Source organism: Tachypleus tridentatus, chromosome 10 (assembly GCF_004210375.1).
Source record: "Tachypleus tridentatus isolate NWPU-2018 chromosome 10, ASM421037v1, whole genome shotgun sequence".
Lineage (NCBI taxonomy): Eukaryota > Metazoa > Arthropoda > Merostomata > Xiphosura > Limulidae > Tachypleus > Tachypleus tridentatus.
Genome location: NC_134834.1, coordinates 166,177,410 through 166,192,827, shown reverse-complemented (window position 1 = coordinate 166,192,827; position 15,418 = coordinate 166,177,410). Strand labels below are relative to the sequence as shown.

Sequence of the window (15,418 nt, the reverse complement as noted above, 5' to 3'; positions counted from 1 at the left end):
TTTCGTCTGAAATATTACACTGATTCTCCGCTAGGGAGCCTCATTTTGAAACTCTGCATTCAACTCACTTCACCGCAGTTCAAGAAATTCTATTAAAAATTAATTTCGTTTGAAATAATAAACGTACAGATCAATGTGCATTATTTAAAAGCAAAGAAGTATCATTTCACCATAGAGACAGTGATTCAGGGAAAAAAAAAGTTTCTAACGCTTGTTTTATTTTAACGAGGGCTTATCTTATAACATTTTTCCTCTGGTGTGATATTATTATTTTTTTAAAAAGTAGACACGTGTAATAAATAAACACTTTTTTTTTAAATAAGAGACACAATTGTAATGGAATGTTGTCAGGAACTTCCTCTTATGATGTTGAAAAATCGAACGAAGTGTTATTGAAATCGTACTTAAACTGATGGAGGAGTTTTGTGGACATACGAACAGTGGCTGCTTATATCTATATATATTTAAATAGCGTTTCAAAGAATCTTTTGTTTCTCATTATCTTGGGCACAACTGATCTCTTGATCAGTGAGTTGTTTAATAGCAATGAATTTTAAATTCAGTTATGAATTGCATACAAAGTAATATAAAAGTACAATGCAATTTATTATAAGATAGTGTATTGTGTATAGAATTCCGTGCTGTTTCTAACACGTGCCTTATGTTAAATCGTAATGAACATGTTTTTTTGTAGCTCAGTATGTGTAATGATATTTTCCTTATCAAGTCGTAAGGTGAAATATTGACCAATAAAAAAAAAATGTTTCGTGAAATAATCAAAGAAATATGTTCCACAAAATACCATAGTTAGCACTCAGGAGAACCAAAAATATAAGTCATTGTATCTCATATTCAGTTTAATAATAGAATCAATGAAAAAGCCAATTTGTGGTCACTGCACTCGATGGCGCTGCTTGTACAGGGTGTTCGGAAAGTCACTGTGCACTTATATATTTATTAACAGGCATGTTTAATATAGAATACAGAATATAGAATATTCTGAATAAAATAGAGTAGAATAGAATAGAAATAGTAGAATTCTAAATAGAACAGAATAGAATACAGAATATAGAATATTCTGAATAGAATAGAGTATAATAGAATAGAAATAGTAGAATTCTAAATAGAACAGAATAGAATACAGAATATAGAATAAATATGAATGACAATTATAAACAATGTTGAAAGTGATCCCCGTTGGTATCAATATAAGCTTGGATCCTTCTTATTTTGTTTCTAAACATCGCTATCAGTTGCTGGCTTGAAATAGACTGAATGAATGCTGTTATCGCTGCTTTCAAAACTGCACAGTGACTTTCCGAACACCCTGTAGAATGTAAAACTTGTTCTTGTAGTAAATGAACACATATCTTGTGAAATGAACAGTGGACCAGTAAATTTCTGACTGTCACCCAAAAAAACAGTTTATTCTGGTTGCAGAAAGTTGAAGATCAAACTTAGGACGAAAATGTATTAAATAATTTAGAAAATAGAAGAAACTGTTTTAATTTTGCCAAAATGCTTTTGTCTTATTTTTGGATTTGATTCTGGTTTCTGTTTTGTTAGATTGTGCACTTTTGTTTGTAAATGGCCTCTAAACGAGTTTAGGTTTCAGAAACTTTTACCCGTGCGTTAACCGACAACAATCTTGATCCTCTTTTTCAAGCTACTTGTCATGGAAAACATACATAACACGTCAATACACCAAAAACGCGTCACTAACTTATCCATTTAGAAAGAATTAAACAGACCTAACTGTGTCACTTTTCACTGGTGTATCCGTTTGGAAGAATCTCAATTTCTAAAGCGAGTTTAAACGGTTTTAATCGACAAATAAATAAACTCGTCCTAAGTAATTTTTTACTTTTGGTAAAATGTTTCGTTTTATGTTCCACCAGTTAATGCGATTTAATATAAAATCACTTATAATGATTATAATTAAAAGTTGTAAGGTAATTATATTGTACTGTGGTCGAGACGAAGTAGATTATTTTATATAGTCATTTAATCCAAGCAAAGAGAAGAATAAACGTATATTACACATGTTTAGTTTTGGAATTCTGTGTAGGTAACTGAAGGGTCGTCTTAACATTTCTCTATATATTATTTCATTATATTTGGACATTTTTTTTAATTTTATAAACTTTCCGCTCCTTCCTCTAGATTAGTGGTTTAATACTCACATCTGCACTTCAAAAACAGTTCTTGGCTATTTTTATGTGTTGAAGTTTGATTAATTCTTAACAGGTTATTTGGAAAAAGTTGGGAGTTAAGCCTATTACATATTTTATAAGTGGTTTGTTAGAGTCAGTGTTTCAGCTTTCCACAACTTTTTTTTTTTCGTATAGGAATATTATTATTTACTAAATATTTTATTTCAACAAAAACATGGAATTATTCAGAAATATTGTTACTTTTTTGTACAGTCGATTTAACAACTACAAGAGTTATGTTAATTTCATGAGAGGGGAGAATTTATTTTCAAAGATAAGTAAAACATACGAGTTTATATGTTTCTTTGGTTTAAAGAACAGATCTCTTTAAAATCAAAATATACACAAAAGTACTTATGGAAGCTTCATAATTAAGACAATAATGCACATTAAACACAGTATTTGTTATCTGCATCACAAAGATAACCACCTGACATATTACTGTACAAATTAAGTCTTATCAGATGCAAAACTCCAGATAGTTTGTTTTTTTCATTTTACGTCATTTTATGTTACAAAAATAAAGAAAACCCTTATTTGATTTCGTCCAACAATTGTTAACATTGTTTTCAAAGCAATGATGATTTGGTGGTAATAGGGTATTGTAAATAAAATGAATATTTGAATACAATAGAATACAACGATCAAGGTGCGTTTTGTACATTTATCTGTATATACTATTATAAAAAATTGCAGAATTACATGTCACAGTTAGTTACAAATAGTAATAAAAGGTTTTTTAGTCCTTTGGACTGAGTTTTTTTGAAGTTCTGTCAATTTTAAGCATGAATTCTGAAACGATTTCTCGAAACTAAATCACTCACACAGAAAATAAAAATGGCAAAAGAAATTCATAAACAAACTTAATCCATATGTCAAGCACACTGTCTAAACTTGTTTTTAAAAGTTATTCTTACATATCCACGAAAATAACACGTTATTCCAGCTTACGAAAATGCTGTAAATGTTTGCAGATGTTTTATTTTCGCCTAATTGGAACATTAAAAATAAAACAAAAATACTTTAAATGAAATTTGATGTATTTTTATTGGATTACATAACGTATTGTCTCCAATGCTAATAAGTTAATTTATAGTTATCCATTTAAAGCTGTATTCTGTACTTCATTTGGAACATTAAGTGCCATCAGTATTTCGGCTCCTCTTCTAAATGTTTTTAGCGTGGTAGATATGCCTTGAGAAATACGATTTACATATTTAATAGGCTTAATCTAAAAATAAATGTTGGAAGTTTCTCTAATAGGAATACCGTGCAAAGCTCGATATATTGTCTTAGGGTTAAGGAGGAGTTATCATGAATACTAATGTTGTTTGAGAAATAATTATTGAGTTTTAAAATGAATGCAAAATACACTGTGCCAAGTAACTAGATTATACTGTTCAATCTTGGCTTCAAACCATTTTCACAACTGCAGGGACCTACTGAAATTTGAACAATAATGCCATCTATAAAACTTTATTATATAAAAAATGATACGGAGGATAATATCCTTTGTACTATATATATATATATATAACAAAACCCTTCATATTTTCAAATAATAAATGATACACACCTTGAGGATCATATACGACAACATCATGAAGAAAATAAATTAAATTGGAAAATAATATAATATTAGTAACCCTGATCCATAAGGATATTCAAAAGTTCGAGTATAGCACGTTATTACATCAAAGAGACTAATTTGTTTCGGTATAAAACACTTTATTAAATGGCGCATATATCTACCAATTTTATACGCTTTTCTCTGTAAAAGAAAGAATAGCTAATGGTTTATATGGATCAGATTTGAATTTTATCACAAGTTCATTTGACCATAACTAGCTGGACCCACTTCCCTATGTAATTATTCAAACAACCAGTAGAGGGCAGAAAACTATCTTGTTCATCTACTGTGAGGACGACAGTGAGGCAAGGGACTTGACCAGTGTCCAGAGCGTGTACAGCGCAACTGCTTGGACCCCAATCGACGGTATCCTTTGTTGCATGACACTACAACAAATTCATCGATGTCATAATGAAATTTGGTCGGGATGATATGTCCGTTCGCTGGTTCACCCGGGAATTCACATGCAGGCTTACCTGTTGGCATTAGAGAAATGATATTAGAATTGTTAACGTGAAAAATATATATGATGTGGCTTAAAATCATGATGCGTTCTTCTAACTTTAAAGTAGTAATATATTTATCTATAGCACTGCTTAATACAGTGTTTTTTAATATATAATTAAGCATCACTCGGTTTGTTTCTTAACTTACTTATTACTGCGGTGAATTTCGCGCAAAGCTACTCGAGAACTGTCTGCGCTGGCCAGCGTTAATTTAGAAGTGATAGACAAGAGGGAAAACAGTTAGTCAACAACGCCAATTCTTGGCCCACTCTAATCGAATAGTATGATTGAATATTTCATTACAAGGCCCCATGGCTGAAGAGGCGAATTTGTTTGGTGTCAGAATTCTAGCCTGCGATTCGTATATTGGGAATCGAGCTCCCTAACCAACAGATTATACCAGATCCCTGCATTAGTCAATAAACAAGGAAAACTTACACGAGAAACAAAACATCTGAGAAATAATGTTTCTCAATATATTCAGAAGACAGACCGTTAACATTTTGAAAATATTGCTTCGTTTTTGGTATTTTTTTTACAGTTAAAAAATGTTATCGCATCACAAAAATAAATAATACATTAAAAGCAGCAGACTCATTCTTGCTACCACCATGAAATAGCTTTTAATATTACAACGAGAAGTAGCCGTCCGTTTTACCATAAATTACCCAAAGTGATCGACGCAAAGAAAGCCATACGGATGAAACCGACCATAGTAAATCGTCACTATTTGGAAAACTCACTGCGATAATTTTTTTAAAAACAAAATGTCGGATTTCCGAAATAAAAAAACATTGAAATACGTTTAACTTGTAAGAAGTTCATTATATTACCCTATACCTCAAATTACAGCAGTAAGTTGATGGACTTACAGTATAAAGTCCAGGGTTCGACTCCCCAGGATAGACAAAGCGCAGATAGCCCACTGTGTAGCTTTGCACAACTAAAATAACAACACTTCTGTGTTCTCGTTGCTCAGATGTGAACAACAACAAGCGTAATAATCAGAGTACTCAGGAGAAGAAATCAGGGAAACTTAGCTCTCCTTTTCAGTTGAACATTAACTTTTGCTTACTTTTAAACAATGATCACATCTAGCATGAAATATAGTAGAACATCCAGTAACAGTTTCAATTTTACAGGTAAAATATGGACATTATAAATGTCCATAATTGTATAACCTATAGTAAAGGTTCTAGCTGGAGAACTACTAAGAAATAATAAAAATTCGATTCCCTCTCTTAATTGTTAATAACATTGGTAGCATCACCATTCCAACTAAATATAGATAAAAATATAACAAAGAAAAACACTGACAGTTTGAAGATTTTCTTACAAATTGGTGTTTGTTGAGACCACTCTCCTTTGTCAGTACAAACCACTACAGGTTCACCAATAAGAACAAACCCTGCGTGGCAAACAAAAGTTACTGTGTCTCTTGTCAGGTAGCGCCCCGTGTCAAAAACTCGCCCATTAGGAGGTGGAATCGGAGGTTGGCATGCTATAGCTGAAAAAAGAAAACAACAAGAAACGTGCTTATTTATAGCAGAAATCAAACCATAAAAAAGTGATTTATTTGCTACAAAAACATAAAATGGATTCCACGCCACTTACGTAACTCTAAACTCCAGTAGAAATGAAACGGCAGAATCCTGGTAGAAATAGCAATTTTTTTTTTTTTTTTGAAAATGTATACGTGTATTTTTTGTGTTGTTTTTTAATATATCAGCATCAAATTTTCAAGATCTAAAAACCAAACGTATGCACACGTTTTAGTCGGTTTTTTAAATAACAATATCAGACATAAAATATCCATAAATACTTTAACATATTGCAAGATATATTTAATATATATATATATATATATATGTCTAATATATATAACGAAATGAAATACTTTCAAGCTTTGTGAATCACGTAAAATCAATAATTGTTCTTTTAAATACGAAAATATTTTCAGCAGAAAAATCCAAAGGTAATAACTCCAAAACGTGTGTTAATCAGTATTTGTTTTGATTGTAATAAGTGGGAAACGTGATGAAGTTAGTCTGTTTCCTTTAGTACACAAGAAGTGTTTGAAATATTTGAGTTTCAATAGAATGGAAAAAAAAATCTTAAAACAGCACTCATGAGATTTTGGCCAAACCATTTAATTATGTTATTTCTTTGTCATATAGCGTGACGCTAACTAAACCAGTTATATTTCATTATGAAACCATTCTGTATCGTAACTGTCATTTATTTTGCAGAAAATAAATTGAAATATCAAATCCCTCGATCAGAGATGCAACTATGTGAAAAAGAAAACTATATGGTATACGTTACCGCGTGGATTTTTCTTGCTTTCCTTAATTCAAAGCCAAAGATCAAAAGGAGTGTGATCTCAATTAGAGTTTGTATTAATAAATGTTGTTGAGTGAAAGTGAGAAAGTACTCGTATATAATAATAAAAATTAGTTAAACACATTATAACCGTTATATCCAGTGCTGACTAGACCTTTCGTAGATGACCAGGGCAAGCCAGGAATGATTGCATTAAAATGAACAAATGCCGTGTTGAATCACTCTGAGGCAATATTTATAAGGAAACTGTATAGAGTTTAATATAACAAGCAAATAATACGTTAATCTGAAGAAGGATATTTTATTATCTTATAATAGTTCAATTAAAAATACATATCGTTATTTATTTTCAGGAAAAAATGAAAATATTTAATTAAAATCGCTATAGGAATATTTTAGTTTGAATAGCACATCAGGAGAATAAACAGTCAGATCAAAGAACTCTAATATATCTATCCCTAATATTGAACTAATGAATAGAGGGGATGCACATAGTTTGAAACAACAAGCGCCACAAAGGTTTTGAACCGACCTTTTATAACGTACTCACAATTGAAAGTACGAAGTATGTTCGATGTCATTTAGGCACGGAATTTCGAGGTATTTAGGGCGCTCAACTCGTAACGAGAGGGCAGCGAGCTCAAATCCCCGTCAAAGCAAAGATACTCGCCACTTCGGCCATGGGGCGTTATAATGCTCGGTCAATCCCACTGTTCGTTGGCAAACGAGTAGGCCAAGAGTTAGAAGTGGGTGGTGATGACTAGCTGCCTTCCCTCTAGTCTTACACTGCTAAATTAGGGATGGCTAGCGCAGATAGCCCTAGAGTAGCTTTGCGCGAAATTCAAATCAAACCTTTCCAGGTCTTCTTTGCTGCACTATAATCAGCTTTATAGTATAATGTAAGTCTAAATGTATACATTTTTGTGCAAAGGATAAGGTTTCGTCACTAAGAACTATGTTTAGCCTGCTTAAAAATATTGTAGTTCTATTAGTACAGAGAGTAAATCAGCTCTAAAGCTTCGTACTAATACAATATGGTAAATTTAAGGAGAACACGTAAAACAGATACGCTGATTTGAAAATTTAAAAAATTGTGCTTAACTAATGAAAAACAACTTAGAAATATCAAGCACAAACTTGAGTTGCCAAATAGTGTAATTTTATGCGTTATTTCAACACTGATAAACAAATTTATTGGGTTAATGCTTACCATCCGTGTATAGTACTTTAAAAATTTGAATGCTAATAAAGACATCCAAAGATCACAACGTTGATTTATATTACCCCCCCACACACACACTATTCTGATGGTTTAAAAATTAATTTCCACGCACGAAATAATTCATTTATTTATTCAACACATGGCACAGCCCAAAGATGATTTTATTTTAATCAAAATATTTTGGTGAATAATATATTTTCTACGAAACGTAGACAAGTAGAGTGGCACTTACAAAACTCATTGGACCAAGAAAAAAGTGAACACACTGCTAATATTAGAATAGGAATATGACATCTTTTCTTGTTATGTACTTTATATATTTTTTCGCATCGAAGCACGTTTATCACAGTAAAAAGAACCCATTTTGATGGCTAGAACATCTTATTGTTGTTGTTTTTAACACTGGATACAGTAAGACATTCTATCTCTGAACTGAGCTCACCTTCACATATTGGTGGATCACTTGACCAGGATTCATTCTTCAGGCACTCAAGAGAAGATGCCCCCACAAGTCGGTAGCTGGCTGGACAGGAAAAGTTGACCCTGACACCATACGTCCGATTGTGTGTGCTGAGTTTCAGGTGCTGGGAATCCGGTGTGAGAGGTGGGCACTGAATGACTTTCAGTAAACAAAAGAGAAAAGAGACTGACGAATATTACAGAATTAGGATCAAAACTTACAAAGCTAAAAAGGAAATAAATATATTTCAAGTGAAAATAAATTAAAACGCGAGTAAGCACAAAACGGAAAAGAACATATGGTGGCAAGAAGAACGAAGACGAAGAAAAACACAATAAATCTAAACAAATAAAGTGGAAATAGAAAAAAGAGACGAGAGGGAGAAAGTGAAATAACACGAGTTGAAAATAAACAGAAATATTCAATTTTTGGGGAAACTAGAGGAATGGTAGAAGAAAAAATGTTCGCATATAAGTAAATGTTTTCCATAACGGAAATATACGATAAAGGTAAATAAACTATAAAAGAAACGCCGGATAAACTGTATGCATTCGAAAACATGGCCGTGTTTGTTACGTCGAAGAAGCGAAGCCCATTCAAAAGCAGGATTATCATTTATTTACAGTGAAGCTTAGTGTTTTTCACGCCTGCTACATAATGTATGTTCTTTGTTCCAATTTTTCCCGAAGAACTACCGACTCAGTCAGGTACTGATAAAAAAAACCAACAAAACATGAAGCAGTCAAAACTGCAGAAATCAATTGGCAAGGAAGTTGCCATTGTTATAAAAAACAACTTTAAGGTTGTGCACGCAAAAATTTCTGCGTGTTTAAGTTCAAAGAGTTTTTCTCTTGACGATTGTTTCGCGTCAAACTCAATTTATTGTTAAAAAACAACAACAAATATCTGATGTCCTTCTCTTATAACGTAAATAATTAACAATGGTTAATGATGAATACGAATTATAATTTCGACTTAGTATAATAATGATGACAATTCTGTCCCGTAATTAAATTTTCCTTGGTGTGACGTAATCTACTTTTCTGTCATATCTTTCATTGGCATCATTGGTTATGACGGATATGTGTGATTAATTTTTTCATATTTTAATATTGATTGTTTACCCTTATTTGGACCGTTAGTATACAGATCTAGAACTAATCCAAATCTCCTAAATTGGAAGATTTTTTGCATTTCAGAATTTTCATGCGAAGCTAATTATTTATTTTTTTGGTTGTTTGCTCTGCTCTTGAACGTAAAGCTTAGTAGCCTCTCAACCACACTTTCTGTGTTATTAGTATTTGAACAATATTTATCCTGTATTCGTAGTATTTCAACCATATTTTCTATGTATTATTAATATCTCAAACCCATTTTCTTTGTATCAGTAGTGTCTCAATCAGTGTCGCGCACGAGGGATGCTTCATACGCATGTACGTAACTAAATTCCACCGTTGATATCCGAAGAGCTATAAATGAGTAATAAATATTCCCAGTGTTTGGCTGTGACTCAGGGTCTTTGTGCGCCAGTCATTGTTTTTGTGAAGGCTTCTGCAGTGTGATCTAATATCAAGTCAGAATACATAGAATTCCTTCTCCCCCTAGTGTGTGCTGAACACTGAACTGACAGCATGGCGTCTATTGATCAGACCTTTCTGGAGCATGCAAGGTGTTACGTATTATAATTTGTCTCGGACGAGCCTCCAGTTTATTATGTCACGTAGATTAATGTATTACTATTTCAAATAACCGAAAATTTTAATTTTAATTTAGAAGTGAATTGTTTGTTTTTGAATTTCTGCTCAAAGCTACTCAAGGGCTAGCCGTCCTTAATTTAGCAGTGTAAGACTAGAGGGAAGGCAGCTAGTCATCACACCCACCGCCAACGCTTGGGCTACTCTTTTACCAATGAATAGTGGCATACGAGGTCTGTTCAAAAAATACGCGGACTGTTTGAATTGCGCGGCTCCAGTTGGTTCCAGGGGAATTCGCTTGGTGTCGCTAGGTTCGCACAGAGCAGCTGATTACGACGCCATTTCGCGATTGCAGATATCTTCATTTGTGTATTAGCTACGCGGTTTTAAGTGAAGTGCGATTTTTTTCGTTTGGCGGATTTCAGAATGAATGAATTGAAGGAGCAACGACTTGCTGTGAAATTTTGTGTTAAACTTGGAAAATCTGCGACTAAAACTTGTGCTATGCTTAACACGGCTTACGGTGATGTTGCTATGAAGCGTACGGCATGTTTCAAGTGGCATGAACGTTTTAAGGATGGTCGACAGTCCATTGAAGATGATGAGCGTCCTGGACGTCCTTCCACGTCAACTGACGACTCACACGTCGACAAAATCAACACCCTGGTGCGGGCAAATCGACGTCTGACTGTCAGGGAGCTTGCTAAAGAGTGTGGGATATCAGTTGGATCTTGTTACGAGATTTTGACCGAAAAATTGAAGATGCACCGCGTTGCTGCGAAATTTGTGTCTCAGAACTCGTGAGTTTTTGGCCAAACAATCGATCACTGTTCTTCCCCACCCCCTCCTACTCACCTGATCTTGCTCCTTGCGATTTTTTCTTGTTCCCCAAACTCAAAAGACCCTTGAAAGGAAGAAGATTTGAGACGATTCCCGAGATTAAGGCAAATGCGACGAAGGAGCTGGAGGACATTACAAAAGAAGCGTACCAGGACTGTTTCAACAAGTGGAAACACCGTTGGGATAAGTGTGTTCGTTGGGGAGGAGAGCACTTTGAAGGGGTCCCAGACCTGTAACTTCTAAATAAAGTACATTTTGTTTTATGACGTCAGTTCGCGTATTTTTTGAACAGCCCTCGTATATCAACTTTATAGTATTTGTCAACACACAATTTTCTTATGTGACAAATAAATTTTAATATACGAACAAAAAACAATACACTTTATAGTAACGGTTATTACTAATACTTATTTAAAGTGATGTTTTAGATACAAGAATTTTACAAACTGACAAATAATACTGAGTCTTATATTCGGTCTAGAACTAAATACTTTATCGATGATCCGAATCCAGGATGAGCGAATCAGTTCTTAGTTGATATTGTTACACATCGTATAAGACAGCATGACTGGCCTCATAGCCTTACAAGCCCGGCGAATATATTTAATGTCCTAACGTCCGAAGTTAATTCATTGAAGTTGAACGGTATGTAATGTTTGAAATCTCTAAGCGTTCCTGGACAAATTCTGCAGTTTCCGTGGCCTATAGCACACTGACTGTAGCTCACCAATAATCATCTTCTCTCTTGGCGCGTTGCTTTTATACGAATCGCGCGAGACTCTAGAACATTCACCAAAATTTGCTTGGCAACAACAACGTCATTCGCCAGTATTATATACACATTTAGTGCATTGTTTATTTTTACGCTCGAGGACATTCTACAAATTTCAAGAACAGGCAAGACACGCACAACATACTGCTAACAGTATATATACGTCACAGACAAAAAGAAAATTACACTAAAACAATCTTGGGCGATAAAATAAATGTGAAACGCTAAATCTGTTACAAAGAACTCTTGCATATTCCTTCGAACATCCACAGTCTTGAGAGTTATTCTATGTATGCCAGTGTCAGTAATAGAACGTGTCAATCTTCATCGTCTTGAAACCTACCTGCAGTGTACGACGGGTCACGATCGTTTAAGTGAACTCGCTTTAATGAATGTTCATTAGGATGCAACCATGAACACTGAATCTGTTCTGCACGCGTTCAACGCTTCAATACATCGTCGAATTGTCCTTTTCTTAGAAAATGAGTAAATCTATAAGTGTAATTTCTTATTTTAAACTTAAATAAAATGTGTGTAATGTTCATATGCGATTTGTACCTCACACCATTGATTCTGTTTCATTAATAAACATCTAGAAAAGTGTGCGTATCTTTCTTTGGGAATCTGCAGTTACCACTGACCTCAACCACATATTTTCTCTATTATTACTATCTCAACCGTATTTACTCTATATTAGTAGCATCTCAACCATATCTGCTCTATATTAGTACTATCTCAACCGTATTTGCTCTATGTTAGTAGTATCTCAACCATATTTGCTCTATATTACGGTTGAGATAGTACTAATATAGAGCAGATATGGTTGAGATACTACTAATATAGAGCAAATATTGTTGACATACTAATAATACAAAAAAGATGTGGTTGAGATACTACTAATATAGAGAAAATATGGTTGAGATATTATTCATATACAGAAGATGGGGTTGAGATGCTACTAATATAGAGCAAAATATAGTTAAGATAGTACTAATATAGAGCAAATACGGTTGAGATAGTACTAATATAGAGCAAATATGGTTGAGATACTACGAATATAAAGCAAATATTGTTGACATACTAATAATACAAAAAGATGTGGTTGAGATACTACTAATATAGAGAAAATATGGTTGAGATATTATTCATATAGAGAAGATGGGGTTGAGATACTATTAATATAGAGACGTAGTTGAGATACTAATAATACAGAAAATATGTGATTGAGATACTACTCATATAGAGCAAATATAGTTGAGATACTACTAACATAGAGCAAATACGGTTGAGTTACTACTATTATAGAGCAAATATGGTTGACATATTAATAACACAAAAAAGATGTGGCTGAGATACCACTAATATAGAACAAATACGGTTGAGATACTATTAATATAGAGCAAATATGGTTGACATATTAATAACACAAAAAGATGTGGCTGAGATACCACTAATATAGAACAAATACGGTTGAGATACTATTAATATAGAGCAAATATGGTTGAGATGCTACTAATATAGAGCAAATATAGTTCAGATGCTACTAATATATAGAACAAATATGGTTGAGATACTACTAATATAGAGCAAATACGGTTGAGATACTACTAATATAGAGCAAATACGGTTGAGATACTACTAATATAGAGCAAAGAGTTAAAAGTATCTTAACCATATTTGCTTTAGATACTATTATTGGTTGAGATGCTATCTCAACTATATTCAGATGCTACTATATTAAATATGTATCTCAACCGTTTTGAGATACTACTAATATATTAGTCAACTATATTTGCTCTATATTAGTATCTCAACCACATCTTTTTATCTCAACCACATCTTTTTTGTGTTATTAGTATGTCAACCATATTTGCTCTATAATAGCAGTATCTCAACCGTATTTGCTCTATGTTAGTAGTATCTCAACTATATTTGCTCTATATGAGTAGTATCTCAATCACATATTTTCTGTATTATTAGTATCTCAACCACGTCTCTATATTAATAGTATCTCAACCCCATCTTCTCTTTATGAATAGTATCTCAACCATATTTTCTCTATATTAGTAGTATCTCAACCACATCTTTTTTGTATTATTAGTATGTCAACAATATTTGCTCTATATTAGTAGTATCTCAACCGTATTTGCTCTATGTTAGTAGTATTTCAACTATATTTGCTCTTTATGAGTAGTATCTCAATCACATATTTTCTGTATTATTAGTATCTCAACCACGTCTCTATATTAATAGTATCTCAACCCCATCTTCTCTATGTTAGTAGTATCTCAACCGTATTTGCTCTTTATGTGTAGTATTTCAATTACATATTTTCTGTATTATTAGTATCTCAATCACGTCTCTATATTAATAGTATCTCAACCCCATCTTCTCTATATGAGTAGTATCTCGACATTTTTTGCTCTATATTAGTAATATTTCAGTATCTCAACCACATATTTTCTGTATCATTAGTATCTCAACCACTTTTTCTGCTGAGTAACGCTATCAGGAAGACTCGTAAGATCAGCCGTGTTACAAGTACGTTTTTTATTATCATATCTTGTTGATTATACATAAATCAGACACATTCTAATTTTATATCTTTTATCACAGTAGGTATGTAGTCCGTAAATAGACATCAACCACTTCCGAGCTACTTCCACAGATCTGTATGAGGACACTTTATAAGGTTTAGTGAATCTAACTACATTCCAAATTAGTGTGATAACATTTCGAATTTATTCCAAATATTCGAAGTTCGAGTAAAATAACAAGGTAAATAAATTGATATCTGATTAAAATAATGCAGTAATACGGGTCAAATAGTTTCTCCAGTATGGAAACTTCTGACATTTTGTTCCATTTGCTGTGATATTTTTCTGCTTGAGGCCTAATACTTCTGTACTTTACTTGAGGCCTAATACTTCTGTACATTACATGAGGCCTAATACTTCTGTACTTTACATGAAGCCTAATACTTCTGTACATTACATGAGGCCTAATACTTCTGTACTTTACATGAAGCCTAATACTTCTGTACTTTACATGAGGCCTAATACGTCTGTACTTTATATGAAGTCTAATACTTCCGTACTTTTTATCATTGCGGCAATCTTTTAAGACAAAGTCATAATGTATGCTTTTGAGAAACTTAGTAATGTTAGATGTTTAAATGTAAAACTTATTTTTTAATAAAACATTGTCGAGAAACAACAACAGAAAATAACAACCAAGAATCAATGTAGCTTTGTTACCAAGGGGCCAATTAGGAAATTATTTTTCATGAACTCAAAAGATTCGAATGTTTTTCTTCTTGCTGTAAAAATAGTGTTTTACATTTCACAAAATAAGCTAAGAAGATATTTTCAAACAAGTTATCGAAAGTGCTAACAAAAGGTTTTATTTTTTACATCGAGATGTGCATGATACATGAGCGAGGTTTAATGTAGTGAAAATAAGATACATACGGTGTCTACCGACGAATAATCAATCGTACAGAAAATATAAAAATTTAATATTTAATATTTCGACGAATCAGAATTCATTATAAGTCCTACATATCATATTTTGCAATTAAAATCTAATTATGTTCGTCATATTTTGGATATATATATATATATATTATAACCTCACTTCTAATGTTTTAAAATTAATTCAATAATGGTTTGTTTTGTTTTGTTTTTAATTTTCGCGCAAAGCAACACAAAAGCTACCTGCGCTAGTTGTCGCAAATTT

The 15,418-nt window shown here is 32.9% G+C and overlaps 1 protein-coding gene across 1 annotated transcript in view; it reads right to left on the bottom strand.

Moving 5' to 3' along the window:
* Positions 1-2,474: 2,474 nt before the first annotated feature.
* The window catches only part of LOC143228563 (locomotion-related protein Hikaru genki-like), a 76,897-nt gene continuing 63,953 nt past the window's right edge, over positions 2,475-15,418 (bottom strand). Inside the window, exons 8-10 of the mRNA XM_076459802.1 lie at positions 8,357-8,533; positions 5,686-5,856; positions 2,475-4,319 (exon numbers count right to left, since the gene is read on the bottom strand). Coding sequence (XP_076315917.1) covers positions 4,123-4,319; positions 5,686-5,856; positions 8,357-8,533 — 545 coding nt within the window. The 3' untranslated portion in view covers positions 2,475-4,122. The remainder of the gene's footprint in view (positions 4,320-5,685; positions 5,857-8,356; positions 8,534-15,418) is intronic.